The sequence below is a fragment of the Peromyscus leucopus genome, chromosome 2, assembly GCF_004664715.2.
Source record: "Peromyscus leucopus breed LL Stock chromosome 2, UCI_PerLeu_2.1, whole genome shotgun sequence".
NCBI lineage: Eukaryota > Metazoa > Chordata > Mammalia > Rodentia > Cricetidae > Peromyscus > Peromyscus leucopus.
This window is the reverse complement of record NC_051064.1, coordinates 28,476,403-28,500,960: the sequence shown is the minus strand read 5'-3', so window position 1 is coordinate 28,500,960 and position 24,558 is coordinate 28,476,403. Positions and strand designations below refer to the sequence as shown.

Sequence of the window (24,558 nt, the reverse complement as noted above, 5' to 3'; positions counted from 1 at the left end):
CTAGCAGCAGTGGCAGATTTACTGTTTCTTTGGGCACTCTTCTTCCGCCTTCCTTATGGAACTAATAGTACCATTGTCTAAATAACTGACTGGAGCTTGGCCTGTAGCTGGTAGCCAAAGGACAGGATAAAGCTGTTAGTTCAATGGCTATAGAATCCATGGCATTGGCAGTTCGTGGCAACTGACTGACTCACCTGTGGATTGAAGAAAGCATCGGCCCTTCAGCAGATGCTTTGTTCCTCCTCTTCCCTCACACTCCTACTGTCATTGAAGGATTTCCTTCTCTCCATCTGTACTACTCTGCCTTTATGACTCGGCGCTCTTCATGACTCGGCACTCTTCATGACTCGGCGCTCTTCATTGACTCGGTGCCCATGCATTTTTTCCACATCCTCACTTTCCATTAGTTCTGACTTGGGAACATAAGTGCCAATGGATTGGGTAAACAAAAAGCTTGAAAATCACTGATATATTTTTCTTTCCACAGATGGCTGGATGAAGGAGAAGGTGACGGTAAAATTGTCAGAGAAATGTATGCTAAGGATAACACTATCTTCTCTGTGAGTGAGTGTCATAAATACAAATAAATACATATGGTAAATCATGTTTTATGATGACTAAAGAAAGCACAATACTCTGTAAATTAATCAACTTCTTTATATTTACAGGGAAGAAGCTAGAACTTAAGATAAAAGAAACAGTAAGACTTATTTCAAATGATTTAGTACATATGATTTCAAATGGCTGTTTGATGTGTTAAACAAAAACAGTATGCCATTTTTGGTAAGGACTATTGATTAGTAGTTTCTTTTCAGATGGTCTTTGCTTTGTTTATATTTTAGTGGGCAGCCGAGAGCTGGAAGTTCATGAAAGGAAATACTCTTCAGTTCTACAGCAAGCTTACTGGAGGGTTTGTCCGCCTGCATCCAGATGGTACAGTTGATGCTGTTGGAGAGCAGACAGACAGATATGGTAAAGTAATTCCTTTGTATGAAAAGTGAGCATGTTGTGTGTTCAAACTGCAGCTGCAGTGAAGAAGTCACATGAAGCAACATGAGTGGGCACAGACAGAAACACTTCTGATTCATTATGCATTTGCTTTATTTATTGAATTATTTCATTATTTTGTATCCAGAAACCTTTTACTGTTGCCAAATGTTTGAGAATGAACTATGATAAATTTTGATTTTGAATGAGTAAGTCTATTAAATGTATAGCAAGTAAAAGTAGAAGAAGAGAAAAATCTCTGCTTCTCCTTGTTTCCTGCTTCTCTAACACCTCTTCATTCATCCTGGTAGCACTGTAGGCTTCAGTCTGCCATATAGTATACCTTTTTGTCACATCCATTTTACTGGCAAGTTGAAGTGGTTTTGTTTTTGTTTTTGTTTTTCATTTTTGCTTTTGTTCGCTTGCTTGCATACTTTGATTTGTTGCTTTATGTGGGGTGGCATGGCAGGGATGAGGGGAGGGTATGGGGGGACCAGGAGGTGAAGAGAATTGGGGTGTATGATACGAAACTCCTGACGAGTCAATAAAGAAGTTAAAAAAATACAGATGCTTAGTAAAGACAGATCCAAATGGAAAAACCTCTAAACAGGTTACAGTATGTTTAAAGGTATATATCAGCTTGGGAGAAAAAAGAGAAAGGATAGAGACAGTCATAGACTAAGAAATGGTTTAAAATAATAAGTAAAGTCCTTAAGAAAGGAATAGAATTAAAAGAATATAATGAGCCATATAAAGATGGGAAATACAGAGAGAGTCTGAATCTTGTAAAAAAAAAAGTAGAACAAGCATCAAGTGACAGATAGATAGAAAACAATCAGAAAACCATGCACTCACAACATCTAGTAGAATGAACGGAGTAGCCTGATCAATAAAGCAAGAAAAGGACCAAATAGCAAGCCACAGATGGATAAACATTGGCAAATCAGGAGCCGACAACGTGCAGCAGAAATGGCTGGAAGCTCTGTTGGAGTTTTCCAGTGAAGAGTCCTGAGTGGGACAGTGTTTTTCTCTCAGCGAGGTTTCCCAGTAAGAGAAAAAAGTGAAGATAGATAGGAAAACATTATTAAATCAAGCTCTTTCAACACCCAATAGAAAGGGCTGGGGTGGCCCTGAGGAGCAGTCATGCTGGGGTTCCTGTCTGCAGAGCATCCTCTTCTCCAATGAGATCCTGACTTCTTGTTCCTGTTGCAGGCACTCTTTACCACAGGACAAAAAGTAGTGACCTCTGTTGTGTTTTCCTTCTAGTTGTCCTGATGGGCACCGTGCTTTTAATCCCTTTCTGCTGTTTGCGGCTCTTCTTCTTCTCTCTTGCAGCTAGGCTTCTCCAGGACTCAGAGCTTCAGAAGACATGAGATCTATGTGCTTGAGTCTGACACAAGAGGGCCTGCTGTGGTCCCAGAGCCCACTTTCAACAGGCACAAATGATACCTGACAGTTTATCAATATAATTTATATTATATTCTCACTTTCAGTTATGGACCCCGTAATACCCCCAGCTGGTACATATGCAATCTATACCTATATAAATATACAGTCTCTGTATATTGATGACATCACCTAATGGCACATTACCACACTATTTCCATCATTAAGTGAGGCATGATTGTATATATTTACATCAGGGGATCCAAATATATAAAGCAGATTGTTCTGAAGAAGATGGTGATTATAATGTATCACTAATACACCCCAGTCTTGGCAGTGATCTGGTTCTCCAGACAAAAAATTAACAAACCCCACCAGATTCAAACTGCATTCTACACCAAACAGTACTAACATATTTATATGCTGCCCTACAGTTGGAGATACACATTTTTCTTGGCTTCACATACTTCAGTGAAGATAATATATTTGGCCACAAAGCATGTCTTGACAAACTTAAGGAGATAAAAATCATACCAAGAATATTTTCTGACAATAAAGATAAAAAATTATAACTCAATAAAAAACTTTACAAAAGTACAAAATTAATCAACGTGTACTTGAAAAGCTATATGAGATTGGTCTGGACAATGATTTCATTGGGTATTACCTTTTCAAAAGTAAAGGCAACAAATCCCCAAACAGACAAATGGTATTATATCCAACTATAAAGTTCCTGCATAGCAAAGAAATAACCAATAAAGAAAGAGCCTAAAGAACGGGAGATGTGTTTAAAAACTAATATATCTGATAAAAAGTTGGTATAAAAATATACAAAGGGCTCTGATTGGTAACTAAGTAATAAGAAAAATAACCTATCTAAATGTTATAAGAAGACTTTTAGTTGTGGAGGATCTGATGTTCATCTTTTTTAGGCATCGAGAAAGTACATGGTGCACATAAAATTGAAAAAATATCTTATTTTAAATGCAGAATAAAATAATTATGATGTTAAAAATAAAATATAACATACCTTTATGTATATAGACTTTGGAATTTATGGAATTATTAAGCCAAATGGGAAATTGAATTAAAGTGAAAATTTGTTAGCACAGTTGTAGGAAAGATTTCTTAGTCTGAGATCCCTCCATCATCACCTCATTAGTTCTCTCAATTAGTAGACCATCTGAACAATATTCCTTTGGAGATTACTATCCTGAGTTTATTAATGAGAAAACTGAGACACAAAGTGATTTGTTCAAGGTTGCTCAACTTAACAGCGTGTCAGCCCCATGTCAGGATTCCTGCCTCCTATTTCTTTCCTCATTTTCATAACATGCCAATCTCTAGGATTATCTGTAATTACTCACTAATACGGTTTAACTTCATAAATGTGTTTAATTATTAACCATTAATTATTAATTATTGGGTAGACAAAATATCAGTTACAGATTAAATTAAACAAATGCCTTTCTATTTTGAATGCTCTGCTGAACATTTCAATTATAAAACTATGACTTTAAATGAATTTAAATTGTAAATACATAATGAATTTTTTTAAATATAGAGGTCTGTAGTTATCCTCTTTATCAGTTGTGGCTCTTAACAAAGTATTTCCCATGTAGTTAATCGTAATAAAAATACAAATATATAATTTACAAATTGCATTGCTTGGTGCTATGTGAATCTGTATATATAATAAGTTGGGTAGTTTCTTGTTAAAAATTGAGTTTTTAGGAACTTACATCACTGAATAGTTACGACAGTCCTCCCTCACTTGATGTGCTTTGACGAGCTTCAGTGTTTTAATTAATGCAAAGTAGGATATGTCAGTAGGAGAGATAGGAAAGACAAGTTCAATTTAAGAAATCAAATTTTGTTACAATGAAATAATTCTATATATACCATATCATGTGCCTTAATCTACATACTTTATATTATCTGTGTACCTATATAAGGTATAACACACAGACACAGACACACACACACACACCCAGAAATAAGTTTCACACACTTACTAGAAAATGAAATGAATCATGGTTCAAGAAACCATTTGTTTTATAATGTATTTTATTGAAATACATTGTATCTCAGCAAGTACATATCATATATTATGAATTTTCATATACATTATGGGAGATATTTTACTTTTTTACTAGTTACAAATATTTAACTGAAATATTTAAAATATACTCATAAGATTTCAGTGTATAATTGAAGGAAAAGGAACTTTTAAAGAATGTGCTACTTGTTAAATAATTAAGAATATTTTCTAGGTCTCTTTGATGTGATTTTCAACAAGGGGAATTTATGTATTTTCCAAAGCCGTGAGATGAGGCATCTCTCCCTTGCCTTTGACAATGGCAGTGCAGCTGGAATGGTGAGTAGCAGTGACTTTTTGTGATAAGGACCACACTTAGTAACCCAGCCTTGCCCTCCTGAGTGTGGGGATTACAGGTGTACTCCACCAGGCGGGCCAGTAGTAAATTTTCTCTTCATTATACATTGTATGTGACATATTTTATTTAAGTTAATTTCATAAGATTATCAAATCACCCCTTTAAATGCCTTGTAGTTTTTACTTTCTATATTTGGGTCAGGGAACTTAAATTACTATTTTGTTTGTGTGAAGTTTTGAAAATTTGAGGCATAAATAGCCTTAAGTTTTGGCAATTGAGATAGACTGACAACATTAAAATTTTCAGTGTGCTTTCAGGAGATTACCTGACTTTTGAATGGTTTAGGATCATACTGTTAGGGAACAAAGCAGAACAGTTTTGCCCAACTCTGTTTTTTGCTGTTTAGTCTAGGTTTGAAAAGTGTTTTTAAGTATATGTACTACCTGTAGAGGGTACGCATGGCATTTCTTTTAAAAATGACCCCACATAAAATAATTGGTAAGCAGTGTGTTAAGTGCTAATATGAGTCATGATGTTTAATCTGTTGATCTATCTGATGAGAGAAGTCATATTATACTGTTTAACAGAGGTGGACATGAAATATAGGACTGAGGTTGCCAGAGTTGCAGTGTAGTAAGTAGAAACAGGCAATCACCTGCCTCACATAATGGTGTGTAGTGATTTAAGCCTACATTTAACTTAAGGAAAATATCATTAAATAAACTTCTGACATCATTTGTAGGCCTACAATTCAGGCTAAGTGATTAACCAATCTATCCTTCTTTATGAAGTCTTTTCTTTTTCGCTTCTGACTTAGAATTATATCCTGCATTGTGCTTCATAGCCCATGAAAAAGGCCTTAGTGAATGCTTAGTAAATATGAACGTGGTGAATATGGACTCTACTCAGGTAAATGTAGAGATGAGAAGGCTGGGTATATGGTTCACTGTGTAGTGTCTATAAAGCCCCATCCCCTAGTACATGCATGCACACTCACGTACAACACACACACATACAACACACACACACACACACACACACACACACACACGAACAAAAGAAAAAAACCTAAAAAATAATCCCATTATATTTTTCTAACAAAGAGTCAACAAAATAATTCCATTCCTTGTTTCTAAAATTGAATGAAGCCCACACCCTTATTAATGAGGATACAATCAGCTGGTAGGGAATTCTGTCAGCTACTGTCAGAGTTTATCTTTTCCACATAAGGTCTTGGTGGTATGAAGCCTCCAACTTTAAGATTCACTCTGCCCACTGTGATGTCTTCATTGAGCCTTGAATAGTTTCTTAAAAGTCAATAGCTCTGTAAGAATCTGCCATCCTTGCCTAAATGAACTTTCTCAAGGTTGGTAGACCTAGAGTTTTGGGCCCAACCATTCAGGAGTTATCAGTGAGCCCTGCTTCCTCCCTTGGGCACAGAGTGGGTATGGAATAGGTCTTCAAATATGCCCAGGAATAGGAATATCTTCTCCTAATGTCGTCATGTAGTTTAAAAGAAAAATATAGAAATGAGACAAAATTGTTGTTAATTTTGCTTTTCAGTCCCAAGCAGTCTTACAAGGACTCAAATAACTAAATGAAAGATAAGTGAGGATCAAATGCACATTATCTCTCACGAATTCATCCTGACACCAGGGTGATTTGTGTGCAATAGTCTTTCATGGGTTCTTGCTTCCAAGAATGTTCTTGGAACAAGTCACTGCCAATAAGACTGGGAAATAGAAGGGAGAGTGACAAAGGCCCAAGCTGATATGCCTAGTCTGGGGATTATACGGCATACACACTGGCGTCAGGAGATTTAATTATTTCTCCTGCTATTTCAGGATTGGTTTCTCTCATTCTCTTGTAGGCTAGTGGAGGAGCCCTCACCGAGCTGCGGGTGCTTTATCAGCCCAACCGCTGTGCACTTCTTGAATCAGCGCTGTGTCCTGGTCACACCCTGGTTGTTGATCGTCATGGAAAAGTAGCTGATGAGTCATCTGCAGGCTATGCAGAGCTTTCCAAAGAATTCTTGGTTTTTGTTAAGGTAAACTCGATGAAAATCATCAGGGTTTATAGATCCAGTCCCAGCTTTCTTCTGCCTTATTGCAAGGTTTGGAGTTGACTGCAGTAATCAGACCTCTTTCCACTAGGGGGCACTGATGGCATTACCATTCTGTTTACTGACTTCAAAAAGCCCTGGGGCCACTATTTAGCAGCAATGAGATTGTGATGGCAGAGTAGCATTGTGTAACAGAAGTTGAAGGTTAAACTGCGTGTGTGAATTCCTAATGAACCTTAGCAATTCTTGTATTGAACTTTCCCAACCATTAGAATCTGTACTCCTTGATTGTTAGATATTCGTGATTCTGACCTAATGTTTATATCTCTTTCTTTGTAGCATGCATTTATGAATTTACTTAAAATTATCCTGATATTACCCATATATCTCTCTATATATAAACTAAAGCTATTCTAATATAACAAAGTACCATTCTAATATAGTAGCTGTCATTTATAGGGTTACTTATTTGTGTTCCTTTACAGAAAGCTTTACCATATACAAGACTGGTATTTATTTTTAATAAAATCATCAGTATTTTAGTGATAAAGAAAAAGACCTCCAGGAATATTGAGAGTTTTGGCTAATGTAGCATAATTAGTAAAGGGTGGCTCATGATTCCAACCCAAGCCTGCCTTTCAAATATTTTATCATTATTCTATATAAGTACTTCCTCACTTTACTTACTAAAGAGAAAATAATTTTAACTCATCCTAAGTTCAATAACATTGAAACAAGGATTTTATTGTGTATATATGTATTTTAAAGTATTAAACACACGATCTTCTTCTATTTTACTCCCTATGCATATGATAGTACATTGTATAGTTTGACATATGCCTTCACTGCATCTTCTATCATTTTCCTAGCTTTGAAAACTAGACATTGAGTTTAATACTTAAGAAACAAAATTTTAAGGCTGAAGGAAAATATTCAGCTCTTTTCTTCTGGAAATGTATCTGTTTTTGCACCTGTGGAAGCTAAGGCAGGTGTGCTCTTAGTCGGAACAGAATACACCACCTGCTGCCACCTGTCCCCACAGCAGTCCGGGGTCCCTGGGCTCACTATCCAGGCTTGATAACTCACTGGAAGGACTCCTGTAATCATGGAAGCTATCATGTTTCCAGTTTCAGTTTATCACTGAAGCAAGATACAGATCAAATCCGCAAGGTATACAGAATAGAGCTTCCAAAAAGCAGTAAACCCAGAATTTGCCCTTGTCCTTTTCCATGGAGTCAGGCAGGGGTGATTTCTCAGTGCTGGCTTGCAGAGGTACTTCAAGAGCTTTGCAGACCAGGATCCTTCACCTGAGCAGTGGTGTCCACATTCTACAACTGAAGGAGTCCACATGGCTGATCTTAGTCTCCATGTTCTCAGTAGGTTAACTGGCGAGGTGTGCCACACAAATCCTCACCCCCGTTCACACTACAACTTTCTGGCTGGTACATGGCCTCCATACACAGTCAAGCTCTCCTCTGAGGCATGATGCTCCAGGGCTTAGAGATCTCAGGTCATAAACTGAGGCCAAATCTAGGCCTCTTTGGGTAATGTTAATGTCCTTACTACCTTGCTCCCTTCAGAATTAACTTCAGCTGTGTGTTATGTCCCTGAAATAATATTTTCTAGAAGAGTAAACATATAGGTTTTTTTTTTTTCAGTTACTAGTGTGGAATACTTTTGCTTGTTTTGTTCCCCATAGTCACATCTTGTGATTTTGGGATTCCACACTTTAGAGAATCCACATAGCTGATCTTGTGTTTGTCTTAGCCAATTCTTTGTGGTGTTAATATATTTCTGATTAAATTTCAAGAGCATTTTATACATTCTTCTTAAGATAAGATTACAAGGATTCTTTAAGTACACTTTAGTTGTATTTGCTGTCTTTTTTCATTCTTTCCTATATTCATCTATTTAATGTCTGTGCAATGCATTCTATCATTCAGGAATCTAGCATGTTTTTTTTAATTTTGGTTTGTATTAATATTAAAATTATTTGCTAATAGTTATTAAAATTTCATAAGAGAAACACTTATGTTTGTATCTTACTTTTCAGAGTGTCTATAGCATCTGGAACTTACTCTCTCAATAACTAACCATAGATAAATCCACCTACAAGTTCTGATTTGCTGCTACTGCAGTAAAGTTATTTATTTGTTTTGTTCATTTTCATTTGTCAGCTGCTGGTAAGATCCTAGTCATTGCATCCTCTCTGTATCCTTCCCCTCCTAGCAGAATGATATCCTTATACTCACTGCTCTTCTGTTTGTTTCTCTGAAGGGCGTATTCCTCAACAGTGCTGTGGTTATACTAGCTACAAGCTTGTGTCAGGCCCTGTGTCTACAGCCCAGTGGGACCTGCACTGGAGCAGGGAACCAGTCAGAACAATCACACTGGAGAGTGCACAGAGTCAGCTCTGGCATTTGCATGTTTGAAAGTGTGAAAAACGCACGGATGTATCTGAGGATTAAGGATGGGCACTGTAATGGAACAGTAAGCACCTCTTTTATTTCTCCCGACAAGTGTTTAGGGTATTTTTTATGTAATAGCCATGAGGTCAGCACTTTCTGAGTGCATCGATTTTATGTTTTATCTAAAAATACCTTGAATATTGGATATTGTATGTGACATGTTCTCTTTGTCTGGTGTTTCAATGAATGAGGAGAGTAGCTATGTGCCTGATGTATTTAGAAAAAAACTGACTCCACAGTGATTTTGAAATATTGTGCACATACAGAGCACTGGGAATTGTGTTTGTGTTCAAAGTAGATTGTGATGCCAAAGACTCTGGTTAGGAGATGAGATCTCTATTTTTTCCCATTTTACCCTACACCTGCACTTCCTTCCACTTTCCTACCCTTCCCATTCAGACTAGCCATGAGCTCATGACCCTGTCCTCTTGCCTCATCCTCCTGAGTTTCAGGCTTCCAGGCATATGCAGTCACCACACCTAGACCTGAAGAAGTAGACTCGAATGCCAATGACAGAATGGACTTGTTAGCAAGGCCAAAGCAAAAAGCAAAAATGAAAGCTTCATTTTTACATGTCCTTATATAGGCTTCTAGTAGAAGGTGTGGTCCAGATTAGAGGTGGGCTTCCTCAGCTCAATTTAAAGGTTTGTCTTCCTACCTCAAGAACCTGGATTAGAAGTAGATCTTCCTACTTCAAATTAAGCAATAATTCCTCATAGGCATGCCTTCCATTTTGGGTTTTTAGTTAATTTCAGATGTAGTCAAGTTGATGATCAGGAATAGCTCTCTACTCAGAAGCTCTTCTTCCTTCTTTCCAGTCTGACACTGGCTAATGGGGACCATGAATGGGCTCAGGGGGAAGTGAGAGGGAAGGCTCAGAACTCCCCTGGTCCTCCACATTCTTGTCTTTGCTGCAAGCTGAGATATTTATATGCAATACCAGCAAGAGAAAAGATTTGTGCTCACATTCACACTTAATTGATAGTTCTGACTAGCTAACAAATGCACAATGAAATTACTCACACTATCATTTCATAGAAGAAGATCCTGAGTTAAAGAGAGGAAGTATCTTGCTCATGGCCTTTAAACAGATAAACAGGCTAATTGGGGTAAAAATAGGTAACATTACAACAAAGGCTTGGACTATTTTAGTATGATATCATCAAATGCTCAACCATTCTATGGAAGGCAAATCAGGGAGTTGGTTTCTCTTTATGTCCCTAACATGCACAAGGTGTGTAAACCTTGAAAAAAACGTGCTGAGCTATGTAGACTGGAAATCAACAGGAAGAGTTTCTGGGGTACAAATAAGGATGACTCCAAACGTAGGGATTGGTTAACATTAGCAATCTGTATCTACTCTGGATGGCAAACATAGGGACATAGACTGCTCAGTGATCATAAATAGGAAAGTGTATCACTTGTCACCAGTGGTGCATTTCCTGATATTGTCACTAGATCCATGAGGAAAGCAAAGGGAGGACAACACAGTTCCAGTGCCTATAGCCACCACCTCACACACATAGCAAGCTATCCATCAAGTAGTCACCACCAGTGTCATTATCATCGTTAGCAGCAGCAAGCAGTAATCACTACCTCAGATTTGCACCCCAAACTGACACATGTAAATGACCTTCATTTTTTATGTACTTATAATAAATGCCACAAGGAAATTTGTATCCTAAGTTTAATGATTTTATTTGTAATATCTTTCTTCATCTATTGAAATGTCATAGTTTATATCTTCAAGAAAAAGTAGATTAATAAGAGAAAAACACACAGATTTACTTCATGTTACAGAAAAAAAAATAGACATGTAGACAAAGACCAAAGAACCAAAGAAGTCTGGGAGAGGGGTGTAGAGGTATGAACAAAGACCAAAAGAGTGTGATCTAGTGGTGGGTAGTACAGACATAGTAAAGCTGTTCATTGTACCATTGTTTATTGGTAAAACTGGTGGGTATGGGGATTTGGTAAGGACAGTTATTCAATGGTAAAGCTGGTGAGTGGTGGGGACTTGGTAAGGCCAGTTGTTCAGAGGTAAAGATGCTGGTGGCCATGACAAAGGAGCAGCAGGTAGCAATTGAGCTTTGGGAGTTTGGCTCACAAGGAAGCAAAGCTCTGATGGTGAATCTTGGATAGGCAAGGCCCCAAGGGCTTTGGCTCCAGAATGTCTCTTGCTACTGCTGTGCCTTTGCATGTTTGCCACTGCCATTTTTCTCTGGTATCTGGCACGGTGTGAATGGGTGTGGGGGATCCCCACTACCTTTAATGTGGTATGATTATCTCATGGAAATGTCCTGTTCTAGTAGACAGTTTTGCCTATGAATTATTATGAAGATGATTTCCTCCTAGGATCTACTGCTTAACTGAAGCAATGATTTTATACAATAATAGTGTTAGTCTAAATACAATTTTGATGATTTTTAAAAAATATAGTATGGGATTGTGATAGAGGTTAGTGTAGTGGGAAAATTAATATAGGTAAAGGCAGGATATGGTGTTGCCCTCACCCCTGATAAAACAGGGGCTGCAGAACATAGAAAATAAGAACAAAGAAGTGTCACACAGCTAGGACTTATGAGTTTCTCTTGAGGAGCTGTATAGACTGTGGCTTAGGCTAATGATTAAGAAAAACAATTGAGTCCCAGAAGATAAGTTAGCTCGAAGCTCTATTAATCTTAATGTTGGGAGGTGAGTTCATGGGTTTTAGTGTGCAAAGCTTTAAATAATGACTTAAGGTTAGGTTAAGATGTTTTTGTTAATGGCTTTGAGGTAGAAAATCTTGGGGAACAATTTAAAGTCTAGAGAGGCACATAGTTGAGTGAGGGACTTGTTGAGGTAATAAAACAAGAACAAAAAAACTGGATTATTATTAGCTGATGTGCCTTTCTTGCTAGGATAAGTTGGCGATAAAAGGTGATGATTAATTCCTTGTACCCATTTCTGCCCTCACATTCATGATATAAAAAACTGTTGATGGGTGGATATGAATCCTGAGGATTTAAAGTAGAGGTGACTATTTTTCATATATAGAAGTTAAGATTTGTGATTCTTTTAACATTTTATAAGATTGTCTTTTGAGATAAATAATAAAGTAATTGATCTTTTCTTTGTAACCACAAAATTCAGCCTGCCAATAAAAGAACTGGCACAGAAAATTGTAGCTGGAGGGCTTCTCTCCAGGTTCCCCAAGCCCCGCAGTCCCACAATCCACTTATAAAATAATCACTCAGACGCTTATATCACTTATAAACTGTATGGCCATGGCAGGCTTCTTGCTAACTGTTCTTTTATCTTAAATTAACCCATTTTTATAAATCTATAGCTTGCCACGTGGCTGGTGGCTTACCGGCGTCTCTACATGCTCTTCTCCTGGTCGTGGCTGCAGTGTCTCCCCCTCAGCCTTCCGCTTCCCAGAATTCTCCTCTCTCCTTGTCCCACCTACCTCCTGCCTGGTCATTGGCCATCAGTGTTTTATTTACATAGAGTGATATCCACAGCAGAAAATACCTTGCTTGCTCACACTCTGTTAATCTATAACCAGTTGCTTGGACATGAGTGTATGTATGTTCTTGAGGATTATTTGTTTTTCCCCTGTTATATGTAAAATGTCTAATCATGTAAGGGATATGGAAAACATGATGATGTTTACTTTTATTTAATGTAGTCATTCACTTAAAAAAATAAAATGTAACCGCTTTGTAATTTTTATACTGCTTGAAAGATTTTGCTTGGGTATATAAGATGTAAGGGAAAAATTAAAAAGACATAGAAGGGATGCATCTGGATAGAGATATTAAAATATATATTATTAAAATATAAATATATATTTATAATATATATATATATATATAGCTAGCTAGATAGATAGATAGAAAGACTGTAAATGTATATATGTGTGTGTTTCCCATTTTTTCCAGCCCCAGAGAGTTAAGTTTTGTCCCACTCACTGGCCCCAGAAAATTTTTACTTCCTTAGATAGAAAAGTCAAATTGAGTGATTAATTCACGGACTCTGTGGCTCTCCCTCAGTTCCTTAGCTGCTGAAGGCTTGTCCTTACCACAGCAGTAAAGCTGGTGGGATGTGGGGCCTTGGTAAGGATGCTTGTTCAGTGGTGAAGCTGGTGAGTTGCAGGGACTTGGTGAGGACAGCTGTTCAGTGGTGAAGCTGGTGAGTCCTGGGGACTTGGTGAGGACATTTATTCAGTGGTGAAGCTGGTGAGTCCTGGGGACTTGGTGAGGACAGCTGTTCAAATTCTTCTTGGACTCCCTGTGGGACATTTCTTCATTCTGATAATATGGAAGGTTCTCTGTCACTGAGGATCTTTAGAAAAGGAGGGAAAATTTCAGAGTGACCTTTCTAGGTCTTAACCTTTGACTCAGGCTTGTGTCAGGATGACAGGAAGTTCCTCCTTTTGTTTTGATGGTTTGTTTCTACAGACTAGGAGAATTTTAATCATGACAACATTGTAAAGAAAAGATAAGAAATTAAGTGACCCCCAATCCTGTCTTCAGGATACTACCTACCATGAGCTTTCAGTTTAGAGGACATGGGTAGAACTATGCATGGTTAAGCAGTGTTGGTCAGAGTATGATCTGGTTGACCATTGTCTCATTTCTGGTGCTGAATGGTTCTGTCACTGCTAGAGGGGAGCAGTCTGCTGCCATGAGATGATTATTCTAATCATCCTCCAGGATCCTGCCTGAGTTGCCTTCATTTGAGAACTGGTCTGATTTTGAGGCTAACCATAGCCATAATTTGTCACTAACTCATTGTTAGCAGCAGGTTGTTGCTGGAATTATGACACCAGTCTGTTAGCCAAGTGTAAGGAGTGGCTTGGCCCAATGGACGTGGTCTTCTCTGGAGAGACATGACCCAATAAGAAGCTGAGAGGAGGCACTTGCTCTCTCTTGGGCTGTTGGAGCTGGCAGTAAGCTACTAAGAAGTGTGGCTGGCAATTTGTTCCCCAATTTCCTTGGGAATGAAGAGGCAGCAGCAGATGGATCAGCAGCAGAGTGGCAGATTCTTTCTCTAATTTTGTGTATCAATAAATTCTGAATTGACCCCAGATGAACTGACCCCAGACTTCCTTTTCCTTCCTTCTTTATCTGGTGCCCAGAGTGGGGAGTTCTGCAGCCCCTGTATCCACCTGCCCTGTGGCTCTGGCACTTTCAGCATGCACCCACCCCAACACCTCCCCCGACCAACTCCCACCCTTTTCGAGTCCCCAGAGCTCCCTGTACATTCCATGCAGCCCAGGGCTCTCCTCACTTGCCTGCTCTGTGGTCTTGGTGCTTGCCGCCACCGGGTGTCCTCCTGAATTGGTTCTGCTCAACTCACACAGACAGTGAACTAAGTTCTGGTCCTTGAGCATGTCTTAGTGTGCCACAGCTATTGGAATTCCTGACCACTCCCCCAGCTACATGACTACACCTGTGCTGTTCAGATGTTTAGTCATTCCAGGGCTTTACATCCTACATAATACGTGATCGTGTAATTTGTGTGCAGCGTGATCACACAATCTATGCACATGTGTGGTGTAGCTCCATAAGCCCAAATGGGCATGTGCAGGGGAATGCATAAAAAGTGCACGTCTTTAATCCCAGCACTCGGGAGGCAGAGCCAGGCGGATCTCTGAGTTTGAGGCCAGCCTGGTCTGCGGAGCGAGATCCAGAATAGGCACCAAAACTACACAGAGAAACATTGTCTCGAAAGAAATAAAAAAACAAACAAACAAACAAAACACAAACAAAAAAAGCAGGTCACAGACTCCTCCCCTTCCTTTCTCCCCCACTCTGCACATGTCTTCCACAGGTCTGATCACATTCTCTTCTGTCCCTCCCTTCTAATAAAACTCTGATAGCTGGGTTTTGTCTTGCCTCATGGCTTTTCGTGCACAGTAACAGCACAACTTAATGAATAACATTGCACCGTCACATAAAGCCAACAACTGCCCCTCCTCCCCCATATGGGTTCTGCCCCACACAATCACTGGGGCAGAGTCTGGTCAAACTACTTTGAACATTCACTCACTGTGGTCAGTCTGAGCTACCTTAGCACCGCAACTGCTCCACCTGCTGGTCAAACATGTTATTACACATGAACACTGTCAGTCCATTGCTGGACCCAGCCATCAGAGCATCAGCGCCACCTGCCGATCAAACATCATTACTCCATCTACGACAATTATCCAAGGATCTAAACTGAGGTAAGTGATGTGACAACTTCTAGAAGATAAACAAACAAACAAATAAATAAATGGAGGCTAAAAGAATACAGGGAAAAGACAATCTGTAAACCTTTGCCGGTCAAAGGTGGGAAATATCACAATGCAGGGAATTAGGGCCCTGCTCACTGTTACCATGGCTGAGACACTAGACAAATTTACTCAAGACATAAACAGTTTAGCTGGGATCAATACAATTTCGGTCATAATTGTTATTAGCCTAGCAATTCATATCTTATTCTTAAAAGATGGCTTGATAACAGTTCCCAAAACGAGAAATTGACTGAAAAGATAAGGCCTTGGAACATAATATGCATGCTTTACAGATAGTCACCAAGGAGGATAAGACATCTTTGATTGATAAAATAAAGACTTTAGAAATTCTTATAAATGAAGAGAACAAAAAAGTGACTGATAATATGAGAGCTTTAGATGATGGTGTTGAAGACAAGATGGTTATAGTTATAAATCTCCTGAATCCTTTGTAAGGATATATTAGGTACAAAATTTAGATGCTTCAGGAAAGGACGGCTATTGGAGTAATCGCTATAAAAATTGCCAATTACCTATTGTCTGGAAGTCTAGGATGCATTTTCTGATAATTGTTCTTCTTTTATGTTTTAATAGTTCTTATTGTATATAGTTTTTATTATGTTAGGATTAGAACCATCTTTCTTAGACAAGAGGGGGAAATGTTGACAAAATTATGATGCTGGTCCATTAACCAACTGTAGGGAGTGGCTTGGCCCAATGGGTGTGATATTCTCTGGGGAGACATGACCTAATAAAAAGATGGTGGGGAGTGGGGGGAAGGAGGTTCCCCCCCTCTCTGGCTATGCAGAGCTGGCAATGAGCCACTTACAAGCTTGCCTGGCAGTTTGGTCCCCATGTCCCTTGGGAATGAGGAGGCAGCAGCAGATGGATCAGCAGCGGCATGGCAGCTTCATTCTGTATCCTAAGGGTAGTGTACTGATTTTGTCTGTCAATAAACTCTGAACTGACCCCAGACTTCCTTCCCTTTTTAGCAGGTAGTTTTAGTAAGGATCTTTCAAAAAGATCCTTATTAATCAGCCCTTGAATTCCTAGAATGGAAGGTAGCTGGAAGGTTAGGACAATGACTAGAATCCTTTGGAGACCTGTCTGAGGTCTGAGACAGGATGCTGTAAAAGACAACAGTAAGATGGGTCCACCAGCTTAGAACTGTACTTTCAGCCTTGAAAAGGCATGAGAGGAGTTAGGTGTCATACGTTTCTTAGTGGACATCCTGGGTGATTAAAATGCTTGTGTGTAAAATGGAGCAGACAAATGACCCAAAATAAAAGAAAAAGATACAAAATAAAGGTAAAACAGTTTCTAAGTGTTAATTACAGTACCGTTTTGGGATCATGTTTTCTTACCTCATACAATCAGACATGACAAGATCAGTTTTTAGCTTAGATCAGTTTTAACATAGCTTTTCACTGGGTTTGGACCCCTGGCTATGACCTTTCACACAAGCTGTCAGAGAGCATTGGAATTAACGAGGGTTCTCCTGGCCTCCATATAGAAAGTTATTTTGGGCCTATAAGGCCTGAGTCCCTACCATGAGTCCCTTAAGGCTACCTTCTGGGGGGTCGTCGCCACTAAGTATTCACTCTAGCATTGGCTTTTGTAGCCACACTCTCTTTGCCTTTTTTTTTTGATGGGTTTTATTGTGAAAAACCAAACATCATTCTATTTCACTGTCTCGCTGTCCCTTTGTGTCCTCCTCTTGCTTCCTCTTTATCCCTGCAGAGTTCCTATCTTCTGCTTCCATGACACAGAAAGAAGTTCTAGTCCCCGTTCTTATCCATCTTTATACCTTTATCTCGCATAGTCCCCTTTCTATTTTCATAACACACACACACACACACACACACACACACACACACACACACACACACCAAATGTATTTAAATTTACATTCCAAATGTGAGAGAAAACATGCAATATTTTTTTTTCTGTCCCTGGCTCATTTTGTTTGTCATAATAATATCCACTTCCATCCATTTTCATGTAAATGTCAGAATTTCATTTTTCTTTATAGCCAAATAAAATTTTATGTTTACCTGTATCTCTTCTGCGTCTATACACCTGTGGATAGACATCTATGCTGGTTCCATTATCTTGTGAATAGTGTAGCAATAAATGTGATGTGTAAGTATCTCTGGAAGACTCTCCATGGAAACTGTATCATTTGTTAAAGCAGAATTTAATAATTTTGCTCATCATGAAAAGGTAACATTTTAATTTGTTTTTTTAATTTAATTAAAATATAAATTCCACCATTCCTCTCTCCCTCTAGGTCCTCTCATATCTCCCCCTTCCTCTCAAATTTGCAGCTTCTTTGTCTTTAATAATTTTATATATATATATATATATATATATATATATATATATATATTAAATATGCAACACCTGTTGAGTCATGTTAAGCTGCTTGAATGTGTGTGGTTTTAGGCCTGACCACTTGATATTAGATAACCAATTAGGAGACTCATTCCTGGAGAAGACTCATTTTCCTTCTTTCAGCAGTCATTAATTGTTTGTAGCTCTTTATCTTGGGGTGGAATTTGTGAGATTTCTCACATCATCATCAACTGATATTGTCATTGTTTACATCTTGTTCAAGTGGCCGTGTTGTTGAGATTTCATGAGTGAAGCCTCCCTGTCATATCTGGAAGCCCCAGTCTTTCAGTAGGCTTCATGGTTCTCTGGCTCTTAGATTCTATCTGCTCCCTCTTCAGTGAGCTTTAGGTGTAGATATATCAGTTGGGCCTGTGCACCTCATAGTCAGTTGTTTTCTGCATTTTGACCAATTGTGGCTTTCTGTAATGGTCTCTGTCTGTGTCAAATAGAAGCTATTTTGCTGAGGGGTGAGACCCACACTTATTCTGGGGTACAAGAATAAATTTTAGACTGCAGTTTAGAATTAGGTTTGTTTAGATGTTGCAATAGTATGTTTTCTAAGATCCATGACCTCGCTAGCCACATTGTTGTGGTTCACAGGAGTCACTGCTGGGTAAGACTGTTGACTGCTCTCTTTCCTTGGCAGCTTACTCAGCACCTTTTGAAACACCCTGAGTGGTGGTCCTCAGAGAGGATGCTTTTGGTCAGATTCAGTGCAAACCCTTTGAGTCCAAGGTGCATGGTGCCTTCAGCAGTAAAGCCATACCTTCAACTTCTGGGGAGCAACCAAAGGCAACAGCAGCAGCCTGTTTTGTTTTTAGAGTTAAAAATTATCTGGCTACTTCCCTTGAGCATTTTCTGCATCTATAATGTATTTCATGACTCAGTTTGGTTGTGTGACTTAAAGTCTTTAAGTAAGGTTTTGTCAGTGAGTCTCTGTAGCCAAGATGCCTGTGTTCCTTTCCTCCTTTGACTATTAATGTTCACCAGTGAAGAGCATCATTTTTCTCTTTGTACCTGACAGGAATCACTAGACTTTTTCTGGAATGACACTGCTTTTGAAAACAAATGAGAACATTATCGTAATTACTGTAGTTTGTATATACTTAGAGGCTGAGGTGATAAAAAAAGGTGAGAGATAAAAAAAATGTGCCTTGAGGTAAATGGTAATGCATGTTCATATCACTATGCCTTAAAAGCCTGAATGCCTTGGTGCTTATTGTTACTCCACAAATGCTTATTGTAATGAATTGAATTGAATATAAGCATGGCTGGCCCCAATGTGTTTGCCAGCGTACCTCCGAGAACATTCCTTTAGGTAAACACGTCTTTAAACCAAGTGGTGTGGATCCTATAACAAATGTTTCTAATTCTGTCACCAGAAAATGTTTAGTCTGTAGGAGTAAATCACTTTAGTAGGTTTTGATATAGTAGAGATAAGGTTCATAAGAAACAACATGCAGTTCACTGGGGACAGTTCAAAAAGAAACAGCTTCAGAACAGCATGGCTGGGGCTCACCAGCTCACTAAGAATGAATGCAAATAAAACTGAGCTGTAGGAGTTGAAAGAAAACAAGACTAGTGTACTAACGTGGTAAGCTGCATGCTGGTGAAGGGCACCAGCTCAGTTTGAAGAAAATAAGACTATTCTTTTATTGAAGATTTATCTATTTTTTTTTCTGTTCACTCAAAAGATGCTTGAAAATAATTTTTAAAAAATTAAGGGCAACTAATGTCGGTAAGAAGTTGAAATACTAAGCATGCACACTCAAGTATGCACTCACACATACATATTTTATCTAAGTGAGTTATGGTTAAATATGTACAATGTTAGCAGTAAACTGGAAAGTATGAAACCTAATCAGAGTTTTACTTGGTTTTAGGAAAGTAATTATAAATCATATTTTACCTAATCAAACATTTTTAAAGAAATCAGTTTAAATAATGTCATATTTGTGTATAGCCACATCAAGATAAAATATTTCAGTTAACTTTTCTATCAAATGGCTTCACATTTAATACTATTGTAGACCACAATCTACATATTAGTTTTTGAGGGTATACAGAGAGCCTTGAAGATAACAACAGTGATTTTATTATCAGTATCATACAGATTTGCTGAAGGAATAGAAAATCAAGAGATTCATTTTTGAAGAGAAGGCTGATCAGAACATTAGTAATATTAAATGTACAGAATCTATGGTAATAGAATGAAAAAGACATTGTTGCTTTATTATTACAGTATTCCAAATTCAGAAGTCTTGACATCTGGTAGATGCTCAACAAATTCTGAATGAAAGAGAAGTTAAAAATGTCCCTTTGGGTGAAGTCCCTGGACTTTTTCTTTTCTAACTAGCCACAGGGAACACGGTCGGGGGATGCACGGTGAATGCCTGCACCCGACACCCTTCAGTAGCTTCATGTACTTTGTTATTGTGGTTAACATTCAGAAGCCACACAGCCCCCTTTTGTGTATAGAGTGAAGATGCTTTCTGTTATGTTCCCTCTGAATTCTTTTAACCAGTTAATATTGGGTTAGAGATAAAGCAGAATTGTTTGTTTGTTTTTAAGGAAAAGGGACTGAAGGAAATTATGGTGTTTTAAAATTTAGTTATATTAAATTTCATTCTCAGTTTTTCACTTGAAGGAGAGAAATATCATTCTTTGAGGTGCCACTGGAAAAAAATATATACAATCATAATCTAGAGAAAATAGAAAACCAGAAATCCCATTTAAGTTATTATTCAACTGCTTATCTGAAGGCTTAAAGAAAAGACTGATTTGGACAGTAGTCAGGGAAGTCTCCTAGAATGGTGAAGTTTAATGGGTATAATCCCAATTTTCATTATCACATGAGAGAGAAAATGTATTACACAGACCAATTACATTGGCAAAACAGAGACTTCTAACAGTGCTAACAAACAGTCGAGCTTTGTGGTGAGGTGGAGACTACCTGTTGGTAGAATTGCAGTAAGGCAGCCTTCTCCCTGGTTTAATTTCAGTTAAAAGAGTGCAAACAGGCAGTTATGCTCCCGTGTGAAAAGAGCAGCAGTTCAAATAGGTGCACATGTTAGTGTTGGGAGGAAAGAAGGCTTTTCAAATTGTGTGAATCAAGGGCAATGTTTTGAGCTTTTTAGTACAAAGTGACATCAATATTCAGTAGGAAAGATGTTATGTTTGAGAATAAAATTAAAGTTCATAAATTTGGTATCTGTGTAGGAAATGGGCTTATTTACAGAGGACCTAAGGTTTGGAAGAAGGATTATAAAAAAAAAAAGATTATAAAAGCAAAAGAAAGTTTGACTAAAATCTATAAGGTACTTAAGCACACAAGCAGTTCTAATACATGCTAGCATGCTTAGCTAAGTTAGTTATTTTTTTTTCTCTCTAAAATAGTATATGTACATCTTTGTTCCTCTGTCAAGTTCAAACATTAGTCTATTATAGGTCAATAATAAAACTGAAGCTTACCCACATACTTACCTTAATTTGTTTGTTTGATTATTTTTCCCCCCTTTTCCCTTGGTTATCTAGATGCAAAACGTGAAAATAGAAGTTGATAAAGTCAAATACAGGACCACAGGATTTTGTTCTGCAGACCAATACTAGTTTCCAGTATTAATGATTTGGTTTGTTTCTACACAGACCAGTGGTATATACATTATCATTTTCTCATCACTGTAAAGAAAATGGCTTTATGAAGAAAAATGGTTTCTTTATCTCACAGCTTTGTGTAGCTGGAGTTTTCTCCAGTCCTGCCTGACCCATGGTCAGGACAAATCTCTCTTACCTGCCAGTGCCGCAGCTGCTCAGACCCAACCAAGTAAACACAGAGAGACTTATATTACTTATAAACTGCATGGCGATGGCAGGCTTCTTGCTATCTAGTTCTTATATCTTAAATCAACCCATTTCTATTCGTCTATAAGTTGCCACGTGGCTTGTGGCTTACTGGTATCTTGACATCTTCTCATGGTGGCAGCTGGCAGTGTCTCTTCACCTCAGCCTTCCACTTCCCACAATTCTCCTCTCTCCTTGTCCTGCCTATACTTCCTGCCTGGCTACTGGCCAATCAGTGTTTTATTTATTAACCAATCAGGACAACACATTTAACATACAGAACATCCCACAGCAGCTTTGGAGGCTTGAAGTCCAAACAACAGAATTCCAGCCAGAGCAAGACTCCATTGTAAATATTGAGAGCACATGTTGAGAGGAAATGACATCTTGAAACAGAAATCAGAGAGATTCAGTGGTTAGGCTGACTTTTATAAATTTATTAAAATGCTCAGTGGTTCTAAGATGCTTTCAGATGAAAACTAACCTGATAACTTTACACTAGTCCCTGTTTATTAAAGTTTCAGCACCTTGTAGATTGTGCATTGGAGTATAAGTTCTCAACACATGAACCTTATGTGCACAAATCATTTAAAAGCACACCGTATTTAGCTTCAAAGTGTAGCACACATGTCTAAAGAATCAAAACTAACGTGCACAGATAAGAGAAAACAAGAGATATTATATTTCTGGGTCTGTGTTGTATTTCTCAGGGTGGTTATTTCCAGCTTCATCTATTCACCTGTGAATTTCATAATTTCATTTCTCTAATAGCCGAGTAATATGCCATTGAGTAGATGTACATTTTTATTATCCATTCATCTGTGGGTTAACATCCAGGTTGTTTCCAATTCCTGCTTTTGTGATTAGAGTAGTGATGAACATGGATGATCATATATCTCTAAAGTAGGATATAGAGTCCCTTGGATATATGCCCAAGAGTGGTACAGATGGATCATGTGGTAGATCTATTTTAAAATTTTTTGAGGAACTGCCACATGACCTTTCTAAGTGGCTGTATCAGTTTTTAGTCCTACCAGTAATGAAAGAGTGTTCCTCTTCTCCTGCATCTTCACCAGCATTTCTTGTCATTTGTTTTATTAATCTTGGCTATTCTAAGTGGAGTAAGATGAAATATCAAAGTAATTTGCATTTCCCTAATGGCTAAGAATGTTGAACATTTGAAAAAATATTTCTCAGCTATTTGTACTCCACCCATTAAGGACTCTTTATTTAGTTCTATACCCCATTTTTAATTGAGTTATTTGTTTTCTTGGTTTTCAGCACTTTGGAGTTCTTTATATGTTCTAAATACTAACCCTCTGTCAGATATATAGTTAGTAAAGATTTTTTCCCATTATATAGGCTGCCTCTTTGCTTGATGATAGCATCCTTTGCTGTACAGAAGTTTTTTTAGCTTCATGAGGTTCCATTTATTAATTAGTGGTCGTAATGCTGGTCCTTACAGGCTAGCACCAGGTTTTTTCTCTATACCCATGATGTCTCTCTCTATCATTGCAATCCCCTTCCCTCTCTGTTGCAGTTCAATCATCCCATTCCCTTATGTTCTCATCTCCTATCCCCTACTTTCCATTGCCCATGGCTCATCACCAGTTTACTCATGGAGATCTCATCTATTTCCCCTTCCCAGGGCGGTCCATGCATCCCTCTTTGTGTCTTCCCTGTTAGTTAGCTTCTCTGAGTTGTGGGTTGCTGCCTGATTACCCTTTGCTTTATATCTAGTATCCACTTATGAGTGGGTACATACCATGTTTATCCTTCTGAGCCTGGGTTAACTCACTCAGGATGGTATTTTGTAGTTCCATCCATTTGCCTGCAAATTTCATGATATCATTGTTTTTCTCTGCTGAGTAGGACTCCATTGTGTATATGTACCACATTTTCTTAATGCATTCTTCAGTTGAAGGGCATCTAGGTTGTTTCCAGGTTCTGGCTATTACAAATAATGCTGCTATGAACATAGTTGAGCATGTGTTCCTGTGGTACGATTGAGTATTCCTGGGATATGTGCCCATGAGTGGTATACCTGAGTCTTAAGATAGATTGATTCCCAATTTTCTGAGAAACCGCCATAATGATTTCCAAAGTGGCTGTACCAGTTTGCACTTCCACCAACAGTGGAGGAGTGTTCCTCTTGCTCCACATCCGATCCAACATAAGCTGTCTGCAGTGCCTTTGATCTTAGCCATTCTGACAGGTATAATATGATATCTCAGAGTCATTTTGATTTGTATCTCCCTGATAGATAATTAAGGACACTAAGTAATTCCTTAAATGACTTTCAGCCCTTTGAAACTCTTCCTTTGAGAATTCTCGATTTAGCTCTATAGCCAATTTGATGGTGTATATTTACTTACCATGTACAACTACATTAGAACATGTTTCTTCTTACATTTGAAAAGTTTACTATAAAAACAGTATGATATGTCTTAAGGTCTTATACTTATAAGTTGTTGCAATATTTTTTCTCATGCTTTATTGGATCTCATGTTCTTTTGATAACCACGGCCATAGAAGTAATATCACACACACACACACACACACACACACACACACACACACACACACACACACACACACCTGTGTGTTTGTATAGATGCATCCTGTGATGTTATAACAATGATAAATGGACTGATGATTCACTTATTAGAATGTATTCTTATTGTTAAGCAATGTGTGACTTTATTTTCTAAAGGGATAATTTCATATTTTAATATTCTGTGCTCATCTTTGGTGGTGAGCAGC

At 38.2% G+C, this 24,558-nt stretch overlaps 1 protein-coding gene across 1 annotated transcript in view; it reads left to right on the top strand.

Annotated features, from left to right (window-relative positions):
* The window catches only part of Rp1 (RP1 axonemal microtubule associated), a 294,119-nt gene that overhangs the window by 174,016 nt on the left and 95,545 nt on the right, over positions 1–24,558 (top strand). The window contains exons 10-15 of the mRNA XM_037202448.1: positions 488–564; positions 669–700; positions 843–972; positions 4,647–4,750; positions 6,640–6,816; positions 9,109–9,321. Coding sequence (XP_037058343.1) covers positions 488–564; positions 669–700; positions 843–972; positions 4,647–4,750; positions 6,640–6,816; positions 9,109–9,321 — 733 coding nt within the window. The remainder of the gene's footprint in view (positions 1–487; positions 565–668; positions 701–842; positions 973–4,646; positions 4,751–6,639; positions 6,817–9,108; positions 9,322–24,558) is intronic.